The 26,728-nt window shown below is 33.9% G+C and overlaps 1 protein-coding gene across 4 annotated transcripts in view; it reads left to right on the plus strand.

Annotated features, from left to right (window-relative positions):
- The window catches only part of EPHA5 (EPH receptor A5), a 336,936-nt gene that overhangs the window by 151,567 nt on the left and 158,641 nt on the right, over nt 1-26,728 (plus strand). For all 4 annotated transcript variants that reach the window (XM_072748868.1, XM_072748866.1, XM_072748865.1 and 1 more), the window contains exons 4-5: nt 20,497-20,652; nt 24,644-24,979. In XM_072748868.1, coding sequence (XP_072604969.1) covers nt 20,497-20,652; nt 24,644-24,979 — 492 coding nt within the window. The remainder of the gene's footprint in view (nt 1-20,496; nt 20,653-24,643; nt 24,980-26,728) is intronic.

Genomic DNA, 26,728 nt, shown 5'->3' on the forward strand with positions numbered 1-26,728 from the left:
TGACACTTTAAAAACCTGTTCTCTATTAATCACAGAGCTCCTATGTTATTTAAAAATCTACTTGCAAGTCTCAGTACTCTGGATAGCTAATTTTAATGACAGAGATTTGGAGAAGGGTCAGAATTACTCTTTTACTTATACTTAAATACAGAAAAGGCTTTTGCTTACCAGATAAAAATGATAAGGACAGTATGAGAGACTGTTAGCTTTGAATAAATCAAGTGTAATTCTTGATAATATGTGTACTTATAGAGTTCATTTACAACTATTAATTACTTAGAAGAACTCAGCAGATCAAGAGGAAGCAGAAAATCCCCATCCTTTAATATTCTAGAAGAATTGGGACACAGAAGAACCAGAGTCTCCTTGGAAAGCACAGAACACGTTAGAGGCAGTGCCGGGACACACCTCAGCACCTCTAGCATATTTAGATCAGTTAGTCTGATCTTAGGCCTTTCTCTGTTGATTTCACTTCCACAGATGTGTGTTGTGAGTGTTATAGCTACTTGTTAACTAAAAATAATTTTTAGATGGACTTTGACATTTAAAATGGAGGAGAAAGTTAAGTTACATTATGATCTTCAGAATCAGAGCTTTACAAATCAAGCTCTAGAGCCTCTAAATCTGAGATGTGCAGTGGGCTGACCAGCTGCTGCTGTGCTTGCCACAGGCCAGTATTTTATAACATGTTTATGGCAGACATTGGGAAATGGATTTGTCAGGGTGGGAATGGTAGCTGGGTTACATAAAGAAGAGGAAGGAGAATGTTTTGTTTATTTTTGCTTCCCTATTGGGCAAACATTAGAAACAGTGACTCTCAAATGATTAGGATCAGAGGAGTTTAGGTTTGGTATTCCTATAAAGCCTGTTTCACAAGCTCAGCTTTCCTTAATTTGAGTAGAAACTTAGATTCAAAAAAAATTGTAATGTAACAGTTAAAATGTAGTGGGTTCTAGGTTATGAAACAAAGACTTTTGCATTGTAGGTCTCATCTCTTGCTTTTACTCGCAAAGATAACTTGGTGTGTTGAGTAGATAATTGAAACTTGCTGAGATAGGAGAACTTAAATGGTCCCAAAAAATGAATGAATGGATGGATGGATGGATAGATAGATAGATGATAGATACATAGATACATAGATACATAGATAGATCTCCGTGGGAGATCCTGGAGTAATCACTGTGGAAAATGAAATCTGCCACAGAAGAATGATCTAGAAAGTTCAGTGAAGAACAAGGGGGACACTTACCACACATAGAGGCCCATTGGTAGGAGAACACGTGAAAGGGTTCACCATTGTCACTGGACAATTAGTGTTATCAGGAAAGAATCATGTTTGAAGCACCTGAGTGGCTCAGCCAGTTAAGTGTCTGCCTTCAGCTCAGATCATGAACTCGGGGTCCTAGGATCAAGCCACACAACTGACTCGCTTGTTCAGCAGGGAGTCTGCTTCTCCCTTTCCCTCTATGCTCATGCTGTCTCTCAAATAAATAGATAGATAAATCAATAAGTAGATAAATAAATAAATAATCATTCTGTTTTTTTTTAAAAAAAGAAAGGATCATGTTTTTTAGCACTAAAAGGTAAAAGGGATCATATAAAAAAGATTGAGGTTCTGGGAATGTTTGCTTATAATCTGAAGTAGACAGGAATCACTATAGTACATTTTCAGAAGTTATGGAAGTAAAAGGTAGGAAATCAGTAAAAGGGGAATATACAAAGTTATTTTGATAATATGATTCATATGGTGAAAGATGAACTGGAGGTTCAAATGTGATGATATGTGCAAAGCACTTATGATGGACCTGGCATTTTGTCACTCAATAAATATTGAGTATTGATTTTTACTATATGGATAAATACAAAATGTGATTTCCACTGAATTCTTTTGATTCTTATGATAAAATCACAATGAATGTTAAAATGATTTAAAAAAAAAACAATAATTATTGAGATACCTCCCCAAAGTGGTAGAGAGGTAAATCAGTTGATGCCTGTTTTTGGCAGCCTTTTAGTTACCTTAAAAGGAAACAAATACAGATAAAAATATAAAAGATTCAGGAGTGCTTAGAAATCTTCATGTGAAATATACCACTATACAATATGATTTAGCAGAATATGGAATGATTTCGTTTCAACTTTAAGACCAAACATGTCTGAAGAATGTAAAAAATAAAAACTTCTACTATTTGTTTGCTTACATAAATGAAAATCTATCAAAAATAGTTAGTTGTTTCTTGCGATCATTTGTAACTTCTTATTACTTTAGACTGGAGCCCTAAAATGTGGGTAAAGCAAATACATATGACATAAATCATCAAAATAAGTTCTCCCAAATGTCATATTTCCTAACCACAAATTACTCCAATTGTCCAAACCGCACCATAATTTGAGAATCCTTCTTTCTCTGCAGGCTCAGAGCCAAATCTGTTGGCACGCTTGATCATAGGACTAAAGACTCTCAGTTCTAGTAAACCATCACACATCTGGGTTTTGAAAACTCAGAGGTTTTTTTCCCCTGAATTTTGCCATTAGATTTTTAATGTTTGAATACAGGATAGATTTTGAAAACCTTAGGTGTATTGATTTATGGTTCATGTTTATGATATATTAGATGATTAAATGATTCATCATAAATTCTATATACACTTAAAAATGTCATTAACATGTTTATTAACATTAATATGCTTACTGACATATTTATTTCTTATGCTTATTTTCTCTATATATTCATCTATCACTGGCAATACCATGCTTACTGATACCTTAAATATTCTTAATAGTAACCTATGTTAATGATGGATTTAGTGCATTTTAATAAGAAGCTTTAAGTATTGTGAAATAATCACTACATTCCAAAAGATGATTTTTAATTGTCCCTATCTATTTTCATCATCATTTTTTATTAAAATGCCATGATGAGGGCAGCCCAGCCCCAGTGGCGCAGCGGTTTAGCACCGCCTGCAGCCCAGGGCGTGATCCTGGAGACCCCAGATCAAGTCCCACATCAGGCTCCCTGCATGGAGCCCGCTTCTCCCTCTGCCTGTGTCTCTGCCTCTCTCTCTCTCTCTCCCTCTCTCTGAATGAATAAATAAATCTTTAAAAAAAATAAATAAATAAAATGCCATGATGAGCTGATGAGAATTGTGAATAAAAAAATACAAATGTTCCCTCAAATAATTTAAGAGATTATTTAGTTTTGGCCATCTCTGAATAAAAATTGTGACAATACAAAGCCAGTGACACTTAGTCCAATTGAGTATGGATATTCCTTCAGGAAAAAAAAAAAAAAAAAAAGGAAAGTTGGGGAGAGAAAATGGAGCTAAGTTTCTTCCTGGGAAGGAAGGCTGATCGAGTAGAATCCTTTCCTGGATAAAGAGAATATAAAGGATAATAGCAGGTTGGGGGGCAAATTTCTCATTGAACAAAGTTGAGTCTGAATCTCAGTTCTGCTCTTGGGTAGGTTTCAGGAGTATAGTTGATTTAAGTGTAAAATAAACATGATATTATTTACCTCATGAGTTTCTTGAGAGTTTTAACTGAGGAAATGAAGTTCAAGTGTATCTTAGTAAATTGCTCAGAAAATTGAAGACACATAATTAGTAACTAAAAAGCTGAAAGCTAAGCTTTGAGTCTCTTATATCCTAAGCACCCCGCCAAAGATAACTCACAGTGTCTGGAATTTTGTGTTTTGGGTGTTGATTGTGAAGGACCATGTGCTCTTCTTCATTTACACCCTTCCCCGTGGAGGTTTTATTCAGTCCCCTGGCCTTAAGACCTCATTCATTCACTCTGGGTTTACTCCAGCAGAAATTTCTTTCCCCAATACCAGACTTGTTTATCCAGCTGCAGAGTGGAATTCTCCATCTGAATATCTCCTATTTCTTACATGTAATATGTCGAAAACTGAATTTCCCATCTTCCCCTGAAAACCTGTACCAACTGTAAGCTTCTCCATTATCACCCAAGGACAATTTAACCATTTTAGTTTCTTAAATCATGCTTTGCTCCTCTCTTTACCATCACATCCAAAGAGTTAGCCAATACCATTGTCTCTATTTTCAATTGTATGCAGTATTCAATGGTTCCAAACCACTTCCACTGCTACAACCCTGAACCAAGCCGGCATCATCTGATGCGGGTGGATGCTGGTGGATTACAGGAGTACCATCAGCTTTTTTCCTTGATTTCCCTCTCATTTTTAAAGTCCGTTCCCAAGGCGGAAGGCCACAATTATCCTTTAAAAATCCTATTATGTCACTTTCCTGAGTAAAAGTAAGAGTTTCTACAATAGCCTTCAAAGCTGTTCATTATCTGTTGCCTGTTATCCATTTGACCACCCTTAATATACTTTCTTTCATCAACTCGAATCCAGCCACTCTGGCTTCCTTTCTGATCCATGAAATATGAGACATGCCTCGTGATTATAGTCATGCTTTCTCTAAGCTCATACTTGGATAATTTGTTTGCCTCCTTTGCTCAATCTTTGCTCATTCATCTCCTCAATAATACCCAACCTGTCCATACTTCATCCATTAAGTGATCTTTTAATTCATATTTAAACACAGGCATCACTTCATTTATGCAGCCTTCCATGACCCCTTTACATTCTCCACCACTGTGTTTTTCCTATTTTTTATTACCATAAAACCCTATTGTAACACCTTTCAAACTTCTCTCTTTTTCACCTTCATAAATAACTGTGAATAGTACATGCCTTCTTTTCGTACTCAATAAACTGTCATAATGATTTAATTTATGTGGAGATGGAACTCCATCGTATGTGCTAGAATGAAATATAAAAAAGATGAGAGATGTACTAGAAATAAAGTAGCCGAGAAAAGAAAATGGGTAGCAATTAGAAAAATTAGATTATTTTGGTCTAAAATTTGGAAATGAATAGCCTTATATAAAATAATAAATTTAAAAAAAAAGAAAAAAAATAATAAATTTATGTAACATACACTATTTATAAACCAACGTATTAGTCTGAGATACTAAGAAGTGAAGTTCTATAAGAATGGAATAACCGATTGACTAAAAACTTTTGTGTAAATGACCCATAGTGTCAGCTAAGATTTATAAAACTATTCTTACATCATTTGAAATTCAGTTATCTCTTTCATTGCCTTTTAAGACTGTAGGTTTCTATGGATTTGCAGATATAGAGTAGAAAGATATTAAATGATTCTGAGTATCTTATTGAGACATATACAAATGCACACATATGCACACAGTGTTTATGGCTTGATAAATTGAAATTTTCAGAAGTTATCATTTTGCCAAAGTTATTTGATGTAGTCTCTTTGATGAAATCTTACCATTACCATACAGATATTTTTAAGATATCAAAACTGACCATTACAAATGATAATCACATTTGTAAAAACACCTTTAAAAAAACCACCTATAACATATTAACCCATATATGCTTGAGAGATATTCTTGTGGTACTATATTGAGATTTCAAAGATCTCATATGAAGATAATTTTTAAAGCATTTTCTTAACCAGTATTATTCCAAACAGACGACCTCCCACCACCACTCCCCACACACATTTCTTTGGGTAATAGTATGTTATCTCAGTTTGCCATAATCAAATACACTAGATGAGTAATTTAGATAGTGGAAATTTATTTCTAGTAGTTCTAGAGGCTGAGAAGTGCAAAATCAAGGTGCTGGCTGACTCATTTCCTCATGAGGGCTCTCTTCCTAGCTTGCATTTTCGCGAGATATCCTAATGGTCTTTGTTTTCTCCTCAGTGCATGTACGCAGAGAGAAACAGAGAGATGTCTCTGTCTTCCTCTTCTGACAAAGCCACTAATCCCATCCTGAGAGCCCTGTCCTCATGGTCTTATCTGTCCCTAATCACCTCCCAAAGGCCATACCTCCTAATAGCATCACATTAGAAATTACGGCTTCAACATAAGAATTTTGAAGGGGCATAAACATTTAGTCTATAACAAATGCTCTTCTTTTAGTATCAGTATAGGTTTCATGCTGTAAAAGTATAAAACAATGCGGTAGGTTCATAATGTAAAAATGTAAAAATATAAAATATCAAGAGTTATATACATACAATGTAAAATCACTAACATTTAAACTCAAGTCTGTGTGACCTTGAAGTCTACGCTCTTCTAACCAAAGGGAAGAGAATGTGTGGCCATATGGACTGAAAGAGCTAAGAACCAGCACTGTGAAGAGCACAGTAATGAGAAAACAAACAAACAAACAAAAGTAGTGAATTATATCAGTCTGGATTACCCGAGATTGCACACAGTACACTTAAAGTGTCCTCAGCAATCCTCCATCCTTGAGAATGGTTAGTTAGGTAAAGACTGAGTTTTACCCAGGAACCAGAGAGACAGTGCCTCAAGGTCTGCTCTCACCAGAGCAATCGTGAGAAAGCTGAGCTGTATTACCAGAATCATCCTTGTTCTACTCCTAGATTCTTCACTTAATACTGGCTGGTTTTAAAATCTTAAGCACATTGCTTTGCCTTGTATTTATAAAATGGAAATGTTAATCCACTGACTTCATATCATCATTGTACTGACTAAATGATATGGATCTGTGTAGTGTTCCACTCACTGGTACGAGTGGACATGATGAATATATGTCAGTTTGTTTTATTAGTATGACTACTGTCATTATTTCTATGTGATGTGTTTATAAGAGAGTACATTTGGTGATATGGTGGCACGATGGTGATAATCATAAAATGACAATGGGAAAGGAATATGCTTGAAAATATAATTTAATATGGGTAAGGATTATAACTTGAAAATCGAAGTTTTCGTATTACAAAATAAAGAAACTGCTTTCTAATCATCTCTGAAATCAACCATTTAGAATTACTGTTTTTCTGGCTGCTTACTTTTCCTTCCTACTCTGGCTTCTAAAAAAAAGCCAGGTCCCATTCTGGTTTTGAAATTGAGATTGCCAGATAGCTAGGACATAATAATAGATGCTAGGGATGATTGAGTAATTCTATAGCACTGATCATAATAAACTGAGAAGAAAAAAATATGTGAGTTAAACATAGACAAATAAAAGTAATGTAACATATGATGGTCTGAAAATTATTTGAGAGTTTTCCTGGGTGAAAGTTTTAGAAATAAGGTATATATTTAAAAGCCAGCATTTATTTACCAAGCTATTTTGGACATACATTTCCCATTCTGTGAATAAAGAATTTTGCCCTTAAATTTGACATCTGAAATTGTTTAATTTGGGAAACAGTAGGACATTTGCTCACTGAAAATTAGGGGCAACTAGAAGACTGCTTTGGCCAAATGAGCTGCATTAACCAGTTGTTTTGCTAATTCACAGAACTTCAATTAAGAAGAACAGTATTTCATAGATATGAATTGAATATTTACAAAATGGTTTGATTCATTTTAATTCTCATTGTACAGTTTGCAGAAAACTGGTTTAAAACAACTGCATGATGTTCCTTATACTTAATTGTATTTATATTTATAGCTGAAATTAGCTAGATCTTATACTACGAGTATACTTTCTTACAAATTACTGTGGCTATTTTTAAAATTTTCTTTTGTTTTAAGGCAAATTACAATTTTCAAACACTTGTTACAGTTAATCTCTCCATATCTCTCTGTTTTTTTAAAGAACTACATTGTTAATGTTTTACTTAAACTCAAGTGATGATCAATCTGGGCAGTAATTCTATGACTATACTGAGAAATAACTTTTCCTTTTGTTGTAGTTGTTTTATTTTTAAAGAGAAAATGTAATCACTAATGCATTTATACCACATATTATGGTTTATTATTCATTCTAAAATAGTACATATCAAAGGAGATGTAATTTTGTTACGCAGCCAGTATTGTTTTCTGAGTTACTGAACTCAGGTGCAATGCCCAATGACATTGGAGAAATATTCATAACAGAAAACACTATTTTTACCTTAGCTGTCAAGACCAAGACCCTGAGCCAGGCATTGCATACACTTTCCTAACAACTGTTGTGTTGGATGCTTTTATCTATTTATGGAAGTTTTATTGCATTAACAGGAACATATTCTCTTCATGATTCATAACTGGACTTATTTTATGACGATCACAGACGTGAGATAAACAAACTCACTTTCACTACTTGATTTGAGAAATAATGGATACTTCAAATCAAATACACAGGCCATAAGGTTTCCTTTCAATTACAGGATAAATCATCTAGCTTAATATTTAAACAGTACATCTCTCCTATCAAGGCAATAAACATATTATCACAGATAATGTTCAGAAAAGCACATGGATTGAACCATTCCACAATGAAGAAAAACACGAAAGGCTGATACAAGAATATTTCATGATGTTTCAGCAATGTTTAATTTTTATCATGCTCAACATGAAATAAAGTGAAAAGACCTAGATGTCATCAGATTCCAGCATTTGTACAGAAAAATTATCTGTGCTTACAATGAGAGAAAATATAAGTGGGACACTTGAATACCTTTTAACTTAGAGAAGATAGTATATGTCTTTTTAATCAATAAAAAATTGCTAAATGTCATGTTTTTAGTGAGATATCATTTATCTACAGATTTCCCCTTTCATACAATTTTCCATACTAAATTTACTTTCAGAAACATAGATATCTAGCTTTTCTCTAATTTAAAAAATATTTACAAACATTAATTTTGCTTGGAAAGATATGAAAGAATTACACATTTTGGATAACCAATTGACCCATAAAAATATGTTGAAAATATTTGCAAGGCATAATGTTAATTTTTAGGTACTCTAAAAAGAACTAAGTAAAGTCAATTTTCTCAATGTTTCATAACCTAGTCATCTCCTGGATTTTGTTTTGTTTTGTTTTGTTTTGTTTTGTTTTGTTTTAATCCTTTCACCAATTGAAGGCATAACATGAGAAAGTACCAGGAGATTTACCATTTAAAAATTAAAAGCCATTTAATTTGATTTAACTTAATTTATATTTTTCTGCACTTCTAAATTACAAATTTATTGAGATCCAGATTCGTCAGATATATTTGATAGTTCATGCTTCCTAACTTACAAATTATTTAAAAATGAAAAGTTGTTCAAAAGCAACAGTTGTACATAGGGTCAAAATGACATAATAAAGCAACTACGCATAGGATTTGTTGATGTCAGGATTAACTCTTGTTCAAATAGATAACTTTTGTTTGTATTCATGAAAAAAGTAAAAATAATGTTTAAGAGTAGAGAAGGTAAAATGGTTAATAGAAAAGTATTTTATACTAGGGTGCCCAGGTAGCCCAGTCAGTTAAGCATCTGCCTTTGCCTCAGGTCATGATCCCCAGGTCCTGAGATTAAGCCCTGGGTCCAGCTCCCTGCTCAGCATAGAGCTTACTTCTCCCTCTCCCTCTGCCCAGCCCCTCACTGCTTGTGCTCTTTCTCACTCTCTCAAATAAATAAATAAAATATTTTTTAAAATATATGTATATATATAAAATTTATACTAACTTTACATAAATATTTCAGTGTATTCTTTTTGATCTGTTTCTTTAAAAAATTATTTAAATTCAATTAACTTATAGTGTAGTATTAGCTTCAGAGATAGAGTTCAGTGATTCATCAGTCTTATATAATACCCACTGCTCATTACATCAGGTGCCCTCTTTAATGTCCATCTTTCAGTTACCTCATTCCCCCAACTCTCTTCCCTTCTAGCAACAAGTCTGTTTCTTTTTTTTTTTTTTTTTTAAATTTTTTTTTAATTTTTATTTATTTATGATAGTCATACAGAGAGAAAGAGAGAGGCAGAGACACAGGCGGAGGGAGAGGCAGGCTCCATGCACCGGGAGCCCGACGTGGGATTCGATCCCGGGTCTCCAGGATCGCGCCCTGGGCCAAAGGCAGGCGCCAAACCGCTGCGCCACCCAGGGATCCCCAAGTCTGTTTCTTTTAACAACGGAAATACTTCTTATTAACTCTCAAATCTTTATCTAATTAAAATGTTAATAAAATGGAAAATATGTAACCAAATGTCAAAAGTGTTTTGCACACACACATATACTGCCATACATATTCTACACACACTGTTATTAAAATGAGCTGATGTAAATTGATTCATATTCGTTTGTTTGGGAGAGCAAAATTGCCCAACACCTTAAGTATCTATTGAAAATGCAAAGATATGGGAAAAAGCCTGTAAAATTAATAATTAAAAATTTTAAATTATCTATTACAATTTATTATTGTAGAGGAGTTCATCAATAACTAAGGGGGAAAATAATCTCTGCTTTGAGAGATATCATGAATTCTATTATCTCCAATAAATATTCATCCTTATATAGATAGATGGTAGAAGTCCTTCAAGAATTGCTGAGTCTTCATTTTAATGGAGATTCTACTAGATAAATACAAAGTGTTATGATTTACAACTGTCCATAGTTCAGGGGTCATGTGTTAGTGCATTCCAAACCACAAGGAGCTTCATGGTTTAGTTACTATATCTTAAGCATGTCCATGTTGCCAAGGTGGAGAAATTATATCATCATATTACTATAGAGTGTCTTCTAAGAATACTCTGCAGGACTCTTGGTATTTAAACTTATGAAGCTAAAATTAATTTAGTTTATTTTATCTTATGAAACATATCACTTGTCAATTAATAATTTTCATTAAATATAATTGAATTAACATGCTTTACTTGAGCAAGACAAACATTCCATCCTAGCTTATAACATAAATTGGTTATAATGATACATATTGTCTTCAGTTTGTTTTAAAAATTGAGCATTTTCTAACTTTGCTAGCTATTAGTTATGAAGTATATAAATTCTAATCTTAGAAGTAAAGCAGGAGGAGATTTTGGTACATAATATATTTTTACTAAATTTAAGGATTTTTTTAACTTTTAGGAAGGTAATAGTTTCTTAGCTATGAGAGGGAGGTCAGTACTACAATTCATCATTGACACTACATAATACAGCATTTCTATAATATATTTTATATAGAAGATGCATAAAAGATACAGATTTAGGAACATTAAAATGTTAACATAATACAGTCCTAAAAATTTATAAATTATAAATGTAAAGATAGAGATAGAGATTTAACGTATTTATCAATAGTATTCCTGTTGTGGAATAAGTCCCCAAGACGGCAGCAGAGTAGGAGGACACTAGGCTCCTCTCAGCCCACAAACACAACTAGATAACTATCAAATCATCCTAAATACTCCAGAAATATGCCAGAAAACTGACAGAACAAATTCCATAACTAAAGAGAGAGAAGAGGGCACATTGAAGAAGGTAGGAAGTGTGAAGACATGGTTTAGAGGAGAAACAGATCATAGCTTCTGCAAAAGGGAAGAAACGGATCCAGAAGGGCTAGAGAGAGAGAAGCACACAAAAGGAATAAACGAAGAGAACGTTTTCCCACAGTCATTGGCTTGGAAAATGAGAGGGGCTGAATTTCATCAGTTCTCACAAACAGCGAGACTTAAAACATGGAGTTTTAAAGGTCAGTGAGCTTAGCTAGGATAGAGCCAGGAGGGCACTATCCTGGAGAGAAGGCAGGCAAATAACCCAGGGGCAGACAGCATGGAAGCCACAATGAGAAAAATGCCTGGGGCACACAGTGAGGAGATTATTCTGTCTTCTTAGAGGAGAGCATCCCTTAGAGGTAGCATTACAGAAACACTTCTCTAAGAAGAGAGCTGGCCAGCACTATTTCCCCTCCTGTCCTTCAGCAGAAACACAGAGCCACCAGCACTGGTGGGGGACAGCACAGTGCTGAGGTTGGTTGCCAACTTGCTTACATTAAGTCCCACCCTTGGGCTCTGATGAGACTGCCCCTCTCAACCACACCTCAGTCCGAGGGCAGCAGAAGGCCAACACAAATGCCTGCCCAGCCCATGTCTCCCAACCAGAGAGTTCTTCTGGGCCTCAGTTCTGGTGGAGTGGGTGTCAGGTCTCATTACACAAGTAGATCAGAGCATACCTAGTTAAAGTTCTCCACATACAGGCCAGGGACCAAACACTGCCCACAGTAGGCAAGGAGAGCCTCTGCAGATGACTGGCTTGAAGAATAGAGCACACAACACACAACAGCAGAGTGCATGCAGCAGACACTGGAGAGGCTTTCTGAAGCACCAGGCCCTGGGCACTACATGACCTCTTCTTCATAAGACCATCAGTTTCAGGAGCAGGAGACATAACTGGCTTTTCTAACACATAAGAAGGCAGAGACTTAAAATGCCAAGACAGAAGCATTTATCCCAAATGAAAGAACAAGATAGGGCCACAGGAAGACATCTAAGGGAAATAGGTAGAAGAAATATGCCTGGTAGAGAATTTAAAGCAGCAGTCATAAGCATACACACTTGGCTTGATGAAAGAATAGAAAGACTTCAGTGAGACCCTTACGACAGAGAAAAAGCATTAAAAAAGAATCAGTCAGAAATCAAAATGCAGTAAATGAGATTAGAAACAGGCGTGGTGCAATGAACAGCAAGCTGGCAGAAGCAGACGAATGAGTTAGTGACTTAAAAGACAAAATAATGGAAAATAATAAAGCTAAACAAAAAAAGAAAAAGAAGAATTTTGCAACACAAGAATAGACTTAGGAAACTCAGTGACTCCATCAAATGTAATGATATTTGTATTACAGGAGTCCCAGAAGAAGAGAGAGAAAAGGTAACAAATTTTATTTCATGAAATAATAGCAGAAAACTTCCCTAATCTGGGGAAAGAAACAGATATCCAGATCTAGGAGGCACAGAGAACTGCTATCAAAGTCAACAAAAACAGGCCAACATCAAGACATACTATAATTAAACTTGCAAAGTATAATGATAAAGAAAAAATCTTAAAAGCAGCAAGATGAAAGAAGCCTTTAATTTTTAGGAGAACATGCATAAGGCTAGCTGGATATTTCTTAACAGAAACTTGGCAAGCCAGAAGAAAGTGGCATGATATCTTCAAAGTGCTGCCTGGGAAAAATCTGCAGCCAAGAATATTCTATCCAGCAAGGTTATTATTCAGAATAGAGTAAGAGATGCAAAGGAGAGACCAAAAGTGACAAAGACAAGAAAAGATCAGAGAAAATCTCCAGAAACAATGACAAACAAGTAATGAATTGGTAATAAATACATAGCTATCAATAATTACTTTGAATGTAAATGGACAAATTGCTCCAATCAAGACATGGGGCATCAGATCGATAAAAAAAAAACAAAAAAACAAAACAAAACCAAAAAACAAGACACATCTATATGCTGCCTACAAGAAACTCATTTTATTTACTTATTTTACTTTACTTTTTGATAGAGAAAGTGCATGCACATGAGCATGGGAGGGGCAGAGCTCCCTCTGAAATAATAGCAGAAAACTTCCCTAGAGAGAATCTAGGGAAGATAGAGAATCTTAAGCAGTTCCACGTTCAGTGTGGAACATTGTGTTTTATTTTTCTTTTGTTTTGAGTTGTATTTGATTTCTCATTTGATTTCTTATTTGTTCCATTGCTTGTGCAGTAGTGTGTTGTTTAATATTTACATATTAAATATTTAATATTTACATTGTAGATTTCCCAGCTTTGTTTTATTGTTGATCTTTAGTTTTGATCATTTTTGATCATTGAAGTTTTTGATCATTGAAGTTTTAATCATTGAAGTTGGAAAATATACTCGATATGATTTCAGTCTCCTTAAATTTGCAGTATTTGTTGTGTCTTTTTTTTTTTTGTCATTTAACCAAGGAATTCTTTGGTGTATACTTGAAGAAAATGTGTATTCTATTTTTGTTGGATATATAATGCATTATGTATCCAAAGATATATTATATATGTACATTATACATCCAAAAATATATATATATATCTTTTGGAAACATGCATTCCAAAATATGTTTCAATTAAAAAATGGTCTAATTTAAAAAAAGGAACTTTAACTGAGGCTACTTATTTAAAATAAAGCATATTAGAGGGAATATGATAGGGGGGATGGATGAAAAAAGGTGATTAAGAGTACACTTATCATGATGAACACTGAGTAATGATGCATAGAACTGTTGAATCACTATTGTACACCTGAAACTAATATAACACTGTATGTTAACTATACTGGAGTTAAAATAAAAATAATTTAAAATAGTATTCTTTTCTTCTCTGATATTATTTTCTAATATTAAAATCAGCCTATTGCTTTCTACCATTTATTTATTTATTTATTTATTGGCTTTCTACCATTTAAAGTTATATTCGAACAAGCCAGGAATTTTAGATTCTTGAGTGGGCTATTTGTCCTATTTCTGTGTGCAAGAATTCAAGAGATGTTGCTAAATTTTAGAGTTCATACTTTGAGATCTAGTTTAATGTATCATTGTTTTAAGTCATTACATATTTTTAAATACTGAACATATCTTTTAAGTATAAAGGTCTGCTTTCATTTTTAAATTTTGTTATAAATATTGAATTATTTTGAGTTGTACATTTCTTATAACATGTTGTGTAATGCTGTTTTTCTTAATAAACACACCTTTTAAATTTGGGCTAAACTATTCTATGGGTACTTAATTTTGAAAAATCTGTTTAAAAAATAAATTTGAGGGGATCTCTGGGTGGCTCAGCAGTTTAGCACTTGTCTTCGACCGAGGGCATGATCCTGGAGTCCCGGGATCAAGTCCCACATCAGGCTCTCTGCATGGAGCCTGCTTCTCCCTCTGCCTGTGCCTCTGCTTCTCTCTCTCTTTCTCTCTGTCTCTCATGAATAAATAAATAAGATCTTAAAAAATAAAATAAATAAATTTGAGGGAAGCCTAGGTGGCTCAGTGGTTGAGCACCTGCCTTCAGTCCAGGGCATGATCCTGGAGTCCTGGGATCAAGTCCCACATTGGGCTCCCTGCAAGGAGCCTGCTCCTCCTTCTGCCTGTCTCAGATCCTCTCTCTCTCTCTGTGTCTCTCATGAATAAATAATAAAATCTTTAAAAATAAATAAATAAGACTTTGCTTATATACTCTGATTCAGACAAAAATCTGAATTATCAGATAAACCATTTTTAGTAATTTCGAGAACTTTTAAGAATTTTCTAATTAGATTAGGCAACACCTTTTCACAACTTTGACAATTGAAATTCACATATTGATGACATGCTTTTTCTGTTTAGATTTTGAAAACTATTTTATTAGATTTAATTAACATCCTTGTTTTCTAAGTGATAAATATGAGAGCTGGAACGTTGGTGGCTTTTGCAAAACTTCTAAAGTAGCCAGCATAGATATAGCACATATTATTATTTACTGGCCAAGACTTAATAGTTAAATAATTCAGCTTCATCAGCTTTTATTAAGTTCTTTTATGTCATTTAGACTCTGAGCAGGACACAAATGTACTATTTACACAAGAAATACTGATGAATATGTATGCAGTACAACAAACTATGCTATGTATGATGAAAATCAAATGAACCGTTTCCATTCTCTAGAATGTTTATATAGAGTTTCTCAACTCAATACAAAGCAGGTGATAAACTAACTTAGGACACAATTTTTGCTATATGCCATAAGATAGATGTCAAATATATACTTTGTAGGTCTAAAAGATGCATAAGGAAAGAATATGTAGCCATGGAGATCATCACAAAAATCATGGAAAAGGTAGCACTTAAAAAGAACCCTGAAGCATGGACAGAATAGGAATTATTAAATTCCTATTATTATTCCTAAATTATTTCCAAAAGAAAAATAGTTTCTTTCCCTCCAAATCAGTCTCATGAAATATATCAACCATAGGATGCATTTTTTGCCTCCTACTCCTTGTTCAACCTAAATGGACTTGTGCAATATTTTCTAAATAATGTTTAGGTAATGTACAATTGTCATTTGAAACAATTTTACTCCAAAAGCTTCCTTTACCTTTAAGTGAAATATTTCAAGTTGGAATACTTGACACCCCAAAACTACAGCATATTTGGGAGACAGAAAATAAAAATTACCAAAAGAAGCAAAATTGACTCTTTTGCATTTAATTATGACAATATTTAACAAATACTGATTTATTTAGATGAGTAGTACAATTTTGTTGAACTCCAACTTGAAATGTTTCACTTTATTTTATTTTTATTTTTATTTTCTGACCACAATATAAATATTCCTTGCCAGAGTGCTTGACAAAAGGGATGTCCTCAAAAAAATAAATACCCATTTTTTCCAAATGCATTCAGATTAAACCCAAATTCCTTATCATGAACTACAAATCCCCCCCGCCCCCCGACATACACCTTACACTTCTTGTCTTTTGGCTGGAATTCTTCTCCTGCGATATGCAGGATAGAGGAGTTTCTCAAGCGCAGAATATTATAAGTAGGTTAGTATGGATAGAGATAGTGAATGTGGGAGGAGACCACATTTGATTGATTTCATAGATATTGTGTGGAAACTTGCAGGCTATGCTAGCATTTTGTACTAAAATTAACTGGAGTTTCCCAAAAAGGACATGATCAAATACTGTTGAAAGTATGGAAACAAGATGACTGTAATCTTAACAAAAACAATTTCAGAGGAGTGAAGTGGACTTTGCCAATGTGTGATTTAAAATAGAAGTAGAGATGCATTTATGGAAAAGTAATTTAAGAAATTGTTTCCAGGGCAGCCCGGGTGGCTCAGCGGTTTAGCGTAGCCTTCAGCCCAGGGTGTGATCCTAGGACCTGGGATCGAGTCCCATGTAGGGCTCCCTGCACGGAGCCTACTTCTCTCCTCTGCCTGTGTCTCTGCCTCTCTCTCTCTCTCCCTCTATATCTCTCATGAATAAATAAATAAATAAAATCTTTAAAGAAAAAAAAAATGTTTCCAAAAGGGAACAAAACTACTTGGTAGCTACCGGAAGAATTGGGATCAAGTGAGATTGATAATTTACTCTTGTTTTTATTTGTATTGTTTTGCTTCACTTTGTTTCAATTGAAAATTTTTGGAAAATTGTATTGGGCTCATGTGAGTGATAGGGTGAGAGAGAAAGACAGAGACAGAAATTGAGAAAGGTTGAGAGAGACTGAGCAAGGTTTAGATATTTGAAAGATTGCCCTCAGAGAATAGAGATGAGGTTCCTAATTCAAATAAACACATTTTCCTTTGATAGAAGCAAAAACACATTTGCATTTTATTTTTTTAAGATTTTTTAAAAATAAAGATTTTATTGATTTATTCGTGAGAGACACACAGAGAGAGGCAGAGATATAGGCAGAGGGAGAAGCAGGCTCCCTGCAGGGAGCCCAATGTGAGACTCCATCCTAAAGACCCAGGATCACGCCCTGAGCTAAAAGCAGATGCTCAACCACTGAGCCAGCCTGGTGCCCTTTTTAATATTTTTTATTTATTTGACAGAGACAGAAAAAGAGAGAGCATAAGGACAAGCAGGAGAGGAACAGGCAGGGGAGAGGGAGAAGCAAACTCCCTAAGGGGCTTGGTCCCAGGACCCTCAATCAAGACCTGAGCCAGAAGGCAGATATTTAACTGACTAGCCACCCAGGCACTCCCACATTTGCATTTTAATGGGTAGAAAGGTAGAGAGGGTGGCTACAAGTGAATATAGGTTTGGAAATTTCGTGGTAGGAAAATAAGCAAGTTCCTCTAATGAATTCTATTTTCTCAGCACAGAGACAAATATAATGAGCTAGGAATCACAAAGGAATAGAGCTTCTAAGGTGTAGGAAGAGAGAGTAGAAGCTACAAAATAATCATGTTGATGCTGAAAAGTAAAGTTAACTGGGGAAATAATACTAAGATTGTCTGGCAGCCTTGTATGTCCTATCTGGATTTGCTGCCATGATTTGAAGGCAATGGATAATTACTTTTATATGTATGTATAGATATTTTTTTTTTCTTGGATAACATTGAGCCCAGAGCTTTCTTCTCTATATCTCTATTTGGATTTCTTCAGCCACTTTAAATTAAATAATACTTTAAATATAATCTTTATCTTCCCCCAAACACATTTCATTTCAAGCATTCTCTGAGAAAATGGTACCAGTAGGTCCTGTGCAGTTTAAGCAAACACCTCATAGTCTTTCTTAGTATTTCCCACTCACATCTGACTCACTACATATATCCTGAAACCTCACTGATTTTACCTCAGACTGATCCCCTGAATACACCTACTCTCATCTATCACAATCGGAGCCACTCTTGTTAAACAAGTCTTTTTCTACACCAGTGCAACAGACACAAAAGGACCAATTGTCTCCATCCCTGTTCCTCTCCAATCCATTATCAACACTGCTACACAGTGATCTCTCAAAAATCATTGTGATCTTAACATTTCTCTGCTTAAAATATTGTAATGATCTCAAATATTAAAAACTGTAAGGTGTGTTTTGGTATCCTTTTCCCTGTCTAACTTTATCTCTGCTGCTTTAATTCTACTCTCACCTGATTAATTTTTTAGTTTTCTCTATCTCCATATTTGTTCACCTGTTTTGGTCTTTTGCAAGGATTTTGTCCATCTAATGCTCCCCTAATGTAAATTGGTTAATTTTCATTTAATTTTTTTTTAACATCTCAGCAGAGTCTCGACTTCCTGAGAAAGTCTTTTTTGACATCCCAGTCTAAATTAGGTGCCAATGTTCACTTCCATGCTCTTTCTTTTTTCCAGCATAGTAATATTGATAATTATTCATGCAGTACTTTTAAAATTACAAAGGCAGATCCATGTCTATCTTGCCTACCTCTGTAATCTAGTACCAAGCAAAATTTCTGGCCCACTACACCTGCTGAAAGCGTTTTGTTGAACTGCTGACGAGAAACATACACTTAGCTACTTTTATACATATATATATTACTTTCTGTTTCCAAAGTTTCCAAGTTTCCATGGAGGGTTAAATAGTGTTGTATATAATATCAAAATAAGTTTCTAGGTTAAAAAGCATTCAGTAAAAGAAAAGAATTGATTTTTTGTTTCATAAATAATCATTGAATTCCAAATATGCAGAATGAATTGACACTTCATGTCTTTGAAAGTAAATAGTGTTTAAAAGTGAGAATGGTTTTACTGAGGAGGATAAAAGAAGAAAGAATGGATAACTTAGCTAAGAATGGTATTGGTGGCTTATAGCAATCTTATTTTAAGAAAAATAATATTATAAATCTTTTCCTAATCATTTAACTACAAGAATGCCCCTAATACTATCAAAAAGCTCTTCTTATCTTCAAATACTTTCACATTCTCTCTGAATTTATGAGCATTAAGGCTTTGCTATCACTATAATTAGATCTACTGAAAAAGTACCTTCTCATTTTTGCCAATTTCTGATTATTCATGGTGATGGCAGAAATACTTAGCATGGATTACTAAAGCTCTAAATCGTTTATGGCACATGAAAATTAGCCCAAATTCATTATGTCTATCAAAAATTTCTATTGGAATAAAAGTTCACCTTTGAGCTTTAGCAAATTTCCATTGACGCTTGAATAAATGCACTGAAGTAAATGTACTAAGTTTTGAAAATAGAAAGAAAAGTATATGGTTAGCTAGTTTTATGTAATCTAAACCATAAACATTAATCAAACCATCAGTTTGGCGTCTTTAATTGGCCCATATTGGACAATTGGAATACAAGTTTGGCTTTGTTAGCCATTGAGAAGAAAGAAAAATACAAAAGGGTAGAGAAGGAGCATAATAAAAAGATTTACTTTGTTAGTACTTACTTGACCACCAACAGAAATGTTAACAAAAATATCCAGAAAACATTTTCTTTATGTGATTCTGAATAGTTCAGTTACAGTCTTCATTCCATGTCATTCATTCATTTATACATTACATGATAATTTATGATCGCCTACTGTGGTCAAATGCTGTGATAACTGTTATGAATTCAAAATTGAATAAGACACAGTTTCTACCTTTTATAGATCATTGCAATTTGTAGAGTATAAGTATGACTGATATTAGAATAGATGCTTGTTGAATCAAATACAAGTTCTAAAATGGAGTAAAATGTAAAATAAAAGCCTACATCTGACTCCCCTTGAAATCAATATAATGTGAATGATACACCAGCTCATCTATGCACTCTCCCAAATCCCACAAAATCTGTGAAGCCCTTCACACTTACCAAATAATTTATTAATTCAATAACAAAATTTTGAGCGCCTACTATATAACATGGCATTCCATAAGCATAGGGGAAAATTCACATTTCTTCAACAAAAGTTGTATTAATGAGTAAATGAAAATTATACTCCAAGCACTACTTCAGTTTTAAATACATAGAAGTATTTACCATTTATAATACAATTTCTTATAAGCTCCTGCAGCATAAAAATCACTAAAAACACAGTCCAGACATGTTTAATTTAAATACTTAAATATTTGATTATCTGAATGAATAGCCTGGTATTTATGATTCAGAAGCTTATGAAACATTTTTGAAATTAATGCCAATATTGTGTTGTATGTAATCTGTGTATACTAGTCAAAGTAATGACATTATTCACAAAACAAACACTGCATCTGTTCCAGGGAAAAGCTTAGTCTCTTATTTCTTTTGACAGTGTGCAGACCTGGGTTCTTCAAAGCCTCACCTCACAGCCAGAGCTGCAGCAAATGTCCACCTCACAGTTATACCCATGAGGAAGCTTCAACCTCTTGTGTCTGTGAAAAGGATTATTTCAGGAGGGAGTCTGATCCACCCACAATGGCATGCACAAGTAAGGAAACCCACTGATACTTGGTGATGCTAACTTTCACCACTTTGAAAAGAGAGCATGATGGAGCCTGTTGCATTCTATTACCATTTTCCCCAAAACAGGCATAACTGTTTAATCTTCCAAAATTGTTTTCTTACCAAATTTCGATTTTCTTAAGTAAACTTTGAAAAGTTGGAGTCCCTGTTACCACTCACTGTTAGAAGCATTCCTATTCCCTAATTTCAAATTCAAACAGAGACAGATGTAGATTTTTTTCGTTTATTTTCTTTTACTGTTCATGAGAGCTAAACATGGCTTTGATAAACCCATTTTCCTGTTCACCATAAACTTTTTTTTTTCATTCTTTGTCTTCTCTGAAGCCAGGCTTCTGATCATGTCAACATGTCATAAATGATACTTTTGTCATTTTCTTCCCCTAACCTGTCCAACTAAAGTACAAAGGCCAGCAAGAGGTCATTTATAAAAGAAGACAGGAAACACTACAAGAACATGGAGTACTGGGGCTTGGCAAATTGGATTTAGGAGACAATATAATACCAAATTTTTAGCTAGGACTTTCAAGCAGTTTTCATGTTTCTTAGAAGTGAGTGTTCTTAACTATTAGTAATTATCTGATCACATAATCATATAATTAGAAGGATGAATAGTAATATAATTCCAACATTTGCAGTGGAGGCATTCACATTCATTGATGGTTTTGGTGTTTTTGTTTTTCTAGTGTTCCACATGTTTCAGAGAAGGAAATACATTTATGTATTTGTTTTCTTGATAAAAATACTTTCATAAGTTTTCCACAGTCACAGTCTCTATGGCAAATCAAACAAATTCTCAAAATGGAAGAGAAGAATGTCTATCTCTTCTCTCCATAAGATTCAATATCCATGACCTTGCCTTGTTTTATTAGTTTTGATACAGCAAACTGTAGTGCTCTCAAAGATGATGACACAAATTTTTGAAACCTACTATTCATTATAGTTCATGTATTCTAGTATGAAATATAAACAGATATACAATTCCTTTAAGCAAATTAACACAAACTGAAATTTTGTCTGAATTTCATAGTGTGAGACATAATTTCATAATTTCTCAATTCTGATATTAATTAGCTCACATTGCTAAAGATCATTCTTTTATCACAAGACTGATCACTTAATAGGTTAGATGATTACTAATTATAAACAATTCCTTTTTAAATAAGTAAATGATATCATTATATATACTTTTGGTAAGATGCATTTGAATAGAGGAGATATAAACTATGATTGAATGTGATACATTTTGGTTATAGTAGACATTATTTTAATTAGTGGAGCAAAAGAATGCCCAGAGAGTAAGGAGAAAATGTGGCCAGACAATAGAGTGGTAAATTAGGGAGAGAAAACCATATATTGAATTATCTTTTAAATTTCATTAATTTTCTAATAGTTATTTTCTTTAAGTGGTCCAGCCACGATCTTTTCTTTCTCACCATAAAAGTGAGTCTCCCTTTCTGTAAATTCACTAGGATTGGGATGAGGGAAAGACTGTGCTTTGGTGGCAGGGACTGCTTAGTCCTCTTACAGGACTTGAGGCTTCAAATCTTCTGTTTCCAGGTGTGCGAATTTCTAATGCTGTGTTTCAAAAGAACACTAATATGTATGCATTTCTCGAAAAGACTATTGGGACTTGTGTGGAAGATCTTTCTAATATGTAATCTGTGAGTGTGTGTGTTCAGTTTTTAGTTGCATTCGTAGCACCACAAATAATGCATTTGATCCCCTTGCACAGATGACTTGATTGATGTTCACACGTTCGCATAAACGTTTTGAATTTTGCTTTCCCTTTGACTCCTTTAGAATTAAATTTATGGCTCCAACTCCTTTTAATACTTTTTGATATATATATATATATATATATATATATATATATCAGGAAAAAATATATATCAGGCAAATAGAATGTTATAAATTTACAGGAAAAGTAAAACAAAAGATTCTGGTGATTCTGCCTAATTCAAAGTACTTCTCATAGCTCTATTTATGGGTCATGTATTACATCTATTAGCAAGGCTGTGGATTTTCAGTAGGTGATTTTTTTAGGTGTCTGTAATCTGAGCCTCTACTTTTACCTCTACTATAGGTCTTCACTTGAATGAGTTTCATTTTGACATTAAGAGGCATATGCATCCCCATCAAATGTTCAGAGAGTCAGAAGTAAAGGAAGAGTCAGACTCTGATGTACTTTTATAGATTTAGAGAAAGCTGTTAAATTTGGGTATATTTCAGATGACAGAGATAAAAGTTTGATATCTTTCTGAACTAGACATATTTCAAGTATATTTTACTTTTTTCTCAGAAGTAAACCTGTAACATTTTAATCTCAAATGACATTTTCTCTGTAACTTTCCACTATTAAATAAGGTAAAGTTTACAGTAAAAAATAATACTTATATTTCCATCTTAAGTAATTGTTTCAACTTAAAAGTAATTGTGTGTGAGGTTGTATGTATGGAAAATTTCACAGGGTTCAATCAGAAATATAGTTGAGGTGGGGATTATTTTGCCAAAAATGGCAACTCATGGGTTATGGGGTCCTTTAATTTAAATGACATTTTGTAAATATCAGATAGCTTTTTTTTTTATCACTTTTAAATTTCGTCCTTAACAGTCATGGCTTAATAAATCTTAGGTAGAAATTAATATTAGTTTCTATATTTAATACAATAAATATTAAAAGAACTAAGCTAAGCCCTCTCAAGTAGCTTAATTTATTCTTATGTACCATTCAGCTACCACCATAGTCCATTCTCTTCCTTGTGGAGAAGTTTTACTTATTAAGTCTGAAATATAAATGAATTTTTTCTCTGGGAACTTGTGACCATGTAACATTAAAAACTGAAGTTATATAACTTAAAATTGACTATAGAGATAGACATTATGCAATTTAGTTTTTAAAAGACTTATTTTTTTAGAGCAATTTTAAGGTTCACAACAAAATTCAGAGTAAAGACTCAGAAAGTTTCCATCTACCCCGTGCTCACGTACATGCGTAGCCTCCTCACTTATCAATTCCTGCCAGAGTGGCATGCGACTGTCACAACTGATATGGACTTAATTTTAGTTCTCTTTAGTAAGCTAATTATTCATTCCAGAAATAAAGTAATATACAGATGGATATTGTTTGTTATTTATACATGAATTTGTTCTGCTGATCCTTCAATATCGGAACATTTTCATTCTTCCTCTCATAGTGCTTTTGAGAGTCATTTTTAAAATAAATTTCTGATTTCCTAATAAGGAAAATTCACAACAGAGCCACAGTATTAAAACAATACCAAAATAAGTGAAGTTTCATTACACACTGCAATGTCCAACTACTTAAATTCTAGGTTTTTTTCTTTATATAAGAGGAAGATTTCAAATGTCATTGGTGATTTCTGTGGATATGTAATTTATTTTGAGGTAGGCTGAGGCTATTTTCCTTGCTGCAGAATTTGTAGTCAAGAGCCACACTGACAAATCCTATTTTCACTCGTGCTCATTACTCAGTAAATCCTTCGTGTGTACTTCCTAGGTTTCTGGGACAGATCTCAATAAGGAGGTAATCAGTTCAGTCCCCAAGGAGAATTTTTCCTTGGATTTGCCAAAGGACTTACCACTTTTTGAATATATAAATTTTTATCTAACATTATTTTTGCATACATAGTTTTACTCAATAATTCTTTGCATTTACACTAAGCAACACATGTATTTTAACTAAACATGTGGTTATAACAATGGCAAGATAAGTTATTTCTATAGACCATAAACCCCACAACTGTCCCAACAAAACTATCACAAAATTTTTCAAAGATTATTACAAATTATGATTCTTGCATTCTCCCTATTTAAAAGATTGATTGCAAATCTTTTTTTTTTTTAATTATTTCCTTGAGACCAGGGATTTGTGTAGTAAGCGATGCCTAATTTTATCATCTTAAAATATGTTTTTCTCACTTTACTTTGCAAACCAGGACCCCCCTCAGCTCCTCGGAATGCCATCTCAAATGTTAATGAAACTAGTGTCTTTCTGGAATGGATTCCTCCTGCTGACACTGGTGGAAGGAAAGATGTATCATATTATATTGCATGCAAGAAGTGCAACTCCCATGCAGGTGTGTGTGACGAGTGTGGCGGTCATGTCAGGTACCTTCCCCGGCAAATCGGCCTGAAAAACACCTCTGTCATGATGGTGGATCTGCTCGCTCACACAAACTATACCTTTGAGATTGAGGCAGTGAATGGAGTGTCCGACTTGAGCCCAGGAGCCCGGCAGTATGTGTCTGTAAATGTAACCACAAACCAAGCAGGTAAGTGTGATGTCCAACCAAATCGTATACCTTAGGCTGAGCTTTGTCAATTATTCCCACAGCTAAGTGAGGGCTGAACTGTATGAGATCTGTAAGAGAACTTCCCATAAACCAGAGGGTTAGGACTTAAAGTAGAATACATGTCAAAATGCTTTATTTAGTTTTAAACAAATAAAAGCTACAGCTTTCTCGGCAGACTCATCCAATGGACAAAAAAAAAAAAAAAGATATGTTTTAATTGAATTTTTTCAATTAAAACGATGTTTCTGGCTCAGATTCATTTATATCAAGAATATTACCTCAAAAAAAAAAGAATATTACCTCAAATTTCACACATACAATTATGATAACTCAAATCTACATATTTTGTTGTTTTGTTTACTTCAAGTTTTTAACTTCATTAATTCAACAGATAATCAGGCAGATTTATTTTCTTGCTTGTTTGTTTGGCATCATAGCTGAATTTTCTTTGCATATTGAAATAGTTTTTTCTTATTTCTCTTATTTTTATAAAAATGTACAAAATGAATTTTTGGATAATCTTTTTATAAAATTTAGAATAACTGTAAACTATACATGAAAACACATTTATGTTCCCTATGAAGATCTTAGAATCACTAGGGAGTAATTATTAGGAAGGAGGGAGTACAGTTTTGCTTGAGCTACTAATTCCCTGCCAGTTTCTGCTTAGATATTCATTTTTAAGTAAGTTAATATAAAGGTCTTCTTTTCTGGTAAAATGTACACCAAATATAAACTATGATTAAACTAATAATTCAACTTATTGTGTGCCAAGAATCACTCAAAGCTTGTGGGTGACTTAGGACTTGTTTTTGTCAACAACAGTTATGCGGGTGGAATGAGGCATTAAATGTCACTTCCCTCTATTCTCTGGCCACAGATCTCAGTTCATGGACTGTCACCTTCTTAGTACCCCAGTTGGACTTTTTCAGTGAAGATACCCTTGCCTTGTGTACTCATAATGAAATAGGATGTGTTTGACTAAATCGAATTGGACTTAGTTCATATACATTAGTATATGTTTGTCGGTTGTAGAATGACTGCATTGACAAGAGAATGCTGTTGGCAACCATGTGCTGCCCACAATAATTTGAATTATTGAATGTGTCAGGTAAATCATGTTATTACCTCTTGAGAATAAGAAAATGCACGCAGTTGAATTAATGGTAGCTTCTGATTGATCAGATTGAGGGAAATATTCAAGAGCAGCCTAGATGATATGAAAGCAATTGAATAATTCACTAGGAATCATTCTAATTACTCTAGATATTCTTATTCATGTTGGATAGATGGTCACAGCATCTTTTTTTTTTATTCCATGAGAGAAAGCATTACACACACATAAATGCTCCTTCCCTAAGTGAATCCTTTATATTTTTCTCCATTTGCTCCCTAACCTAAGGTGGAACTAATAAAAGTAGTAAAGAACTGGATAGGAATAGTGAAAATTAAATTTTCCTTTGCTCTAGACTCATCTGCCAGCAATACTGGTTTATATTGATATTCAATCACAGTATCTAGTCACTATTGTTCAGTAAATGTGAACTGTCTTCTCACATCAAAAAAAAAAAAAAAATACCGGCTTTATAATATGATTTCTGGTGTCTCATGCAACTTCGCATTTCAACTTTGCTTGGTTCTGTGTGTGAGTCTTCCATTAACATACTAAAAACATATTGAACAATCACTAAGAGTTATATTCCTCAGGGAGAACAATTTCTAGCTTGT

The sequence above is a fragment of the Vulpes vulpes genome, chromosome 2 (assembly GCF_048418805.1).
Source record: "Vulpes vulpes isolate BD-2025 chromosome 2, VulVul3, whole genome shotgun sequence".
NCBI classification, from domain to species: domain Eukaryota; kingdom Metazoa; phylum Chordata; class Mammalia; order Carnivora; family Canidae; genus Vulpes; species Vulpes vulpes.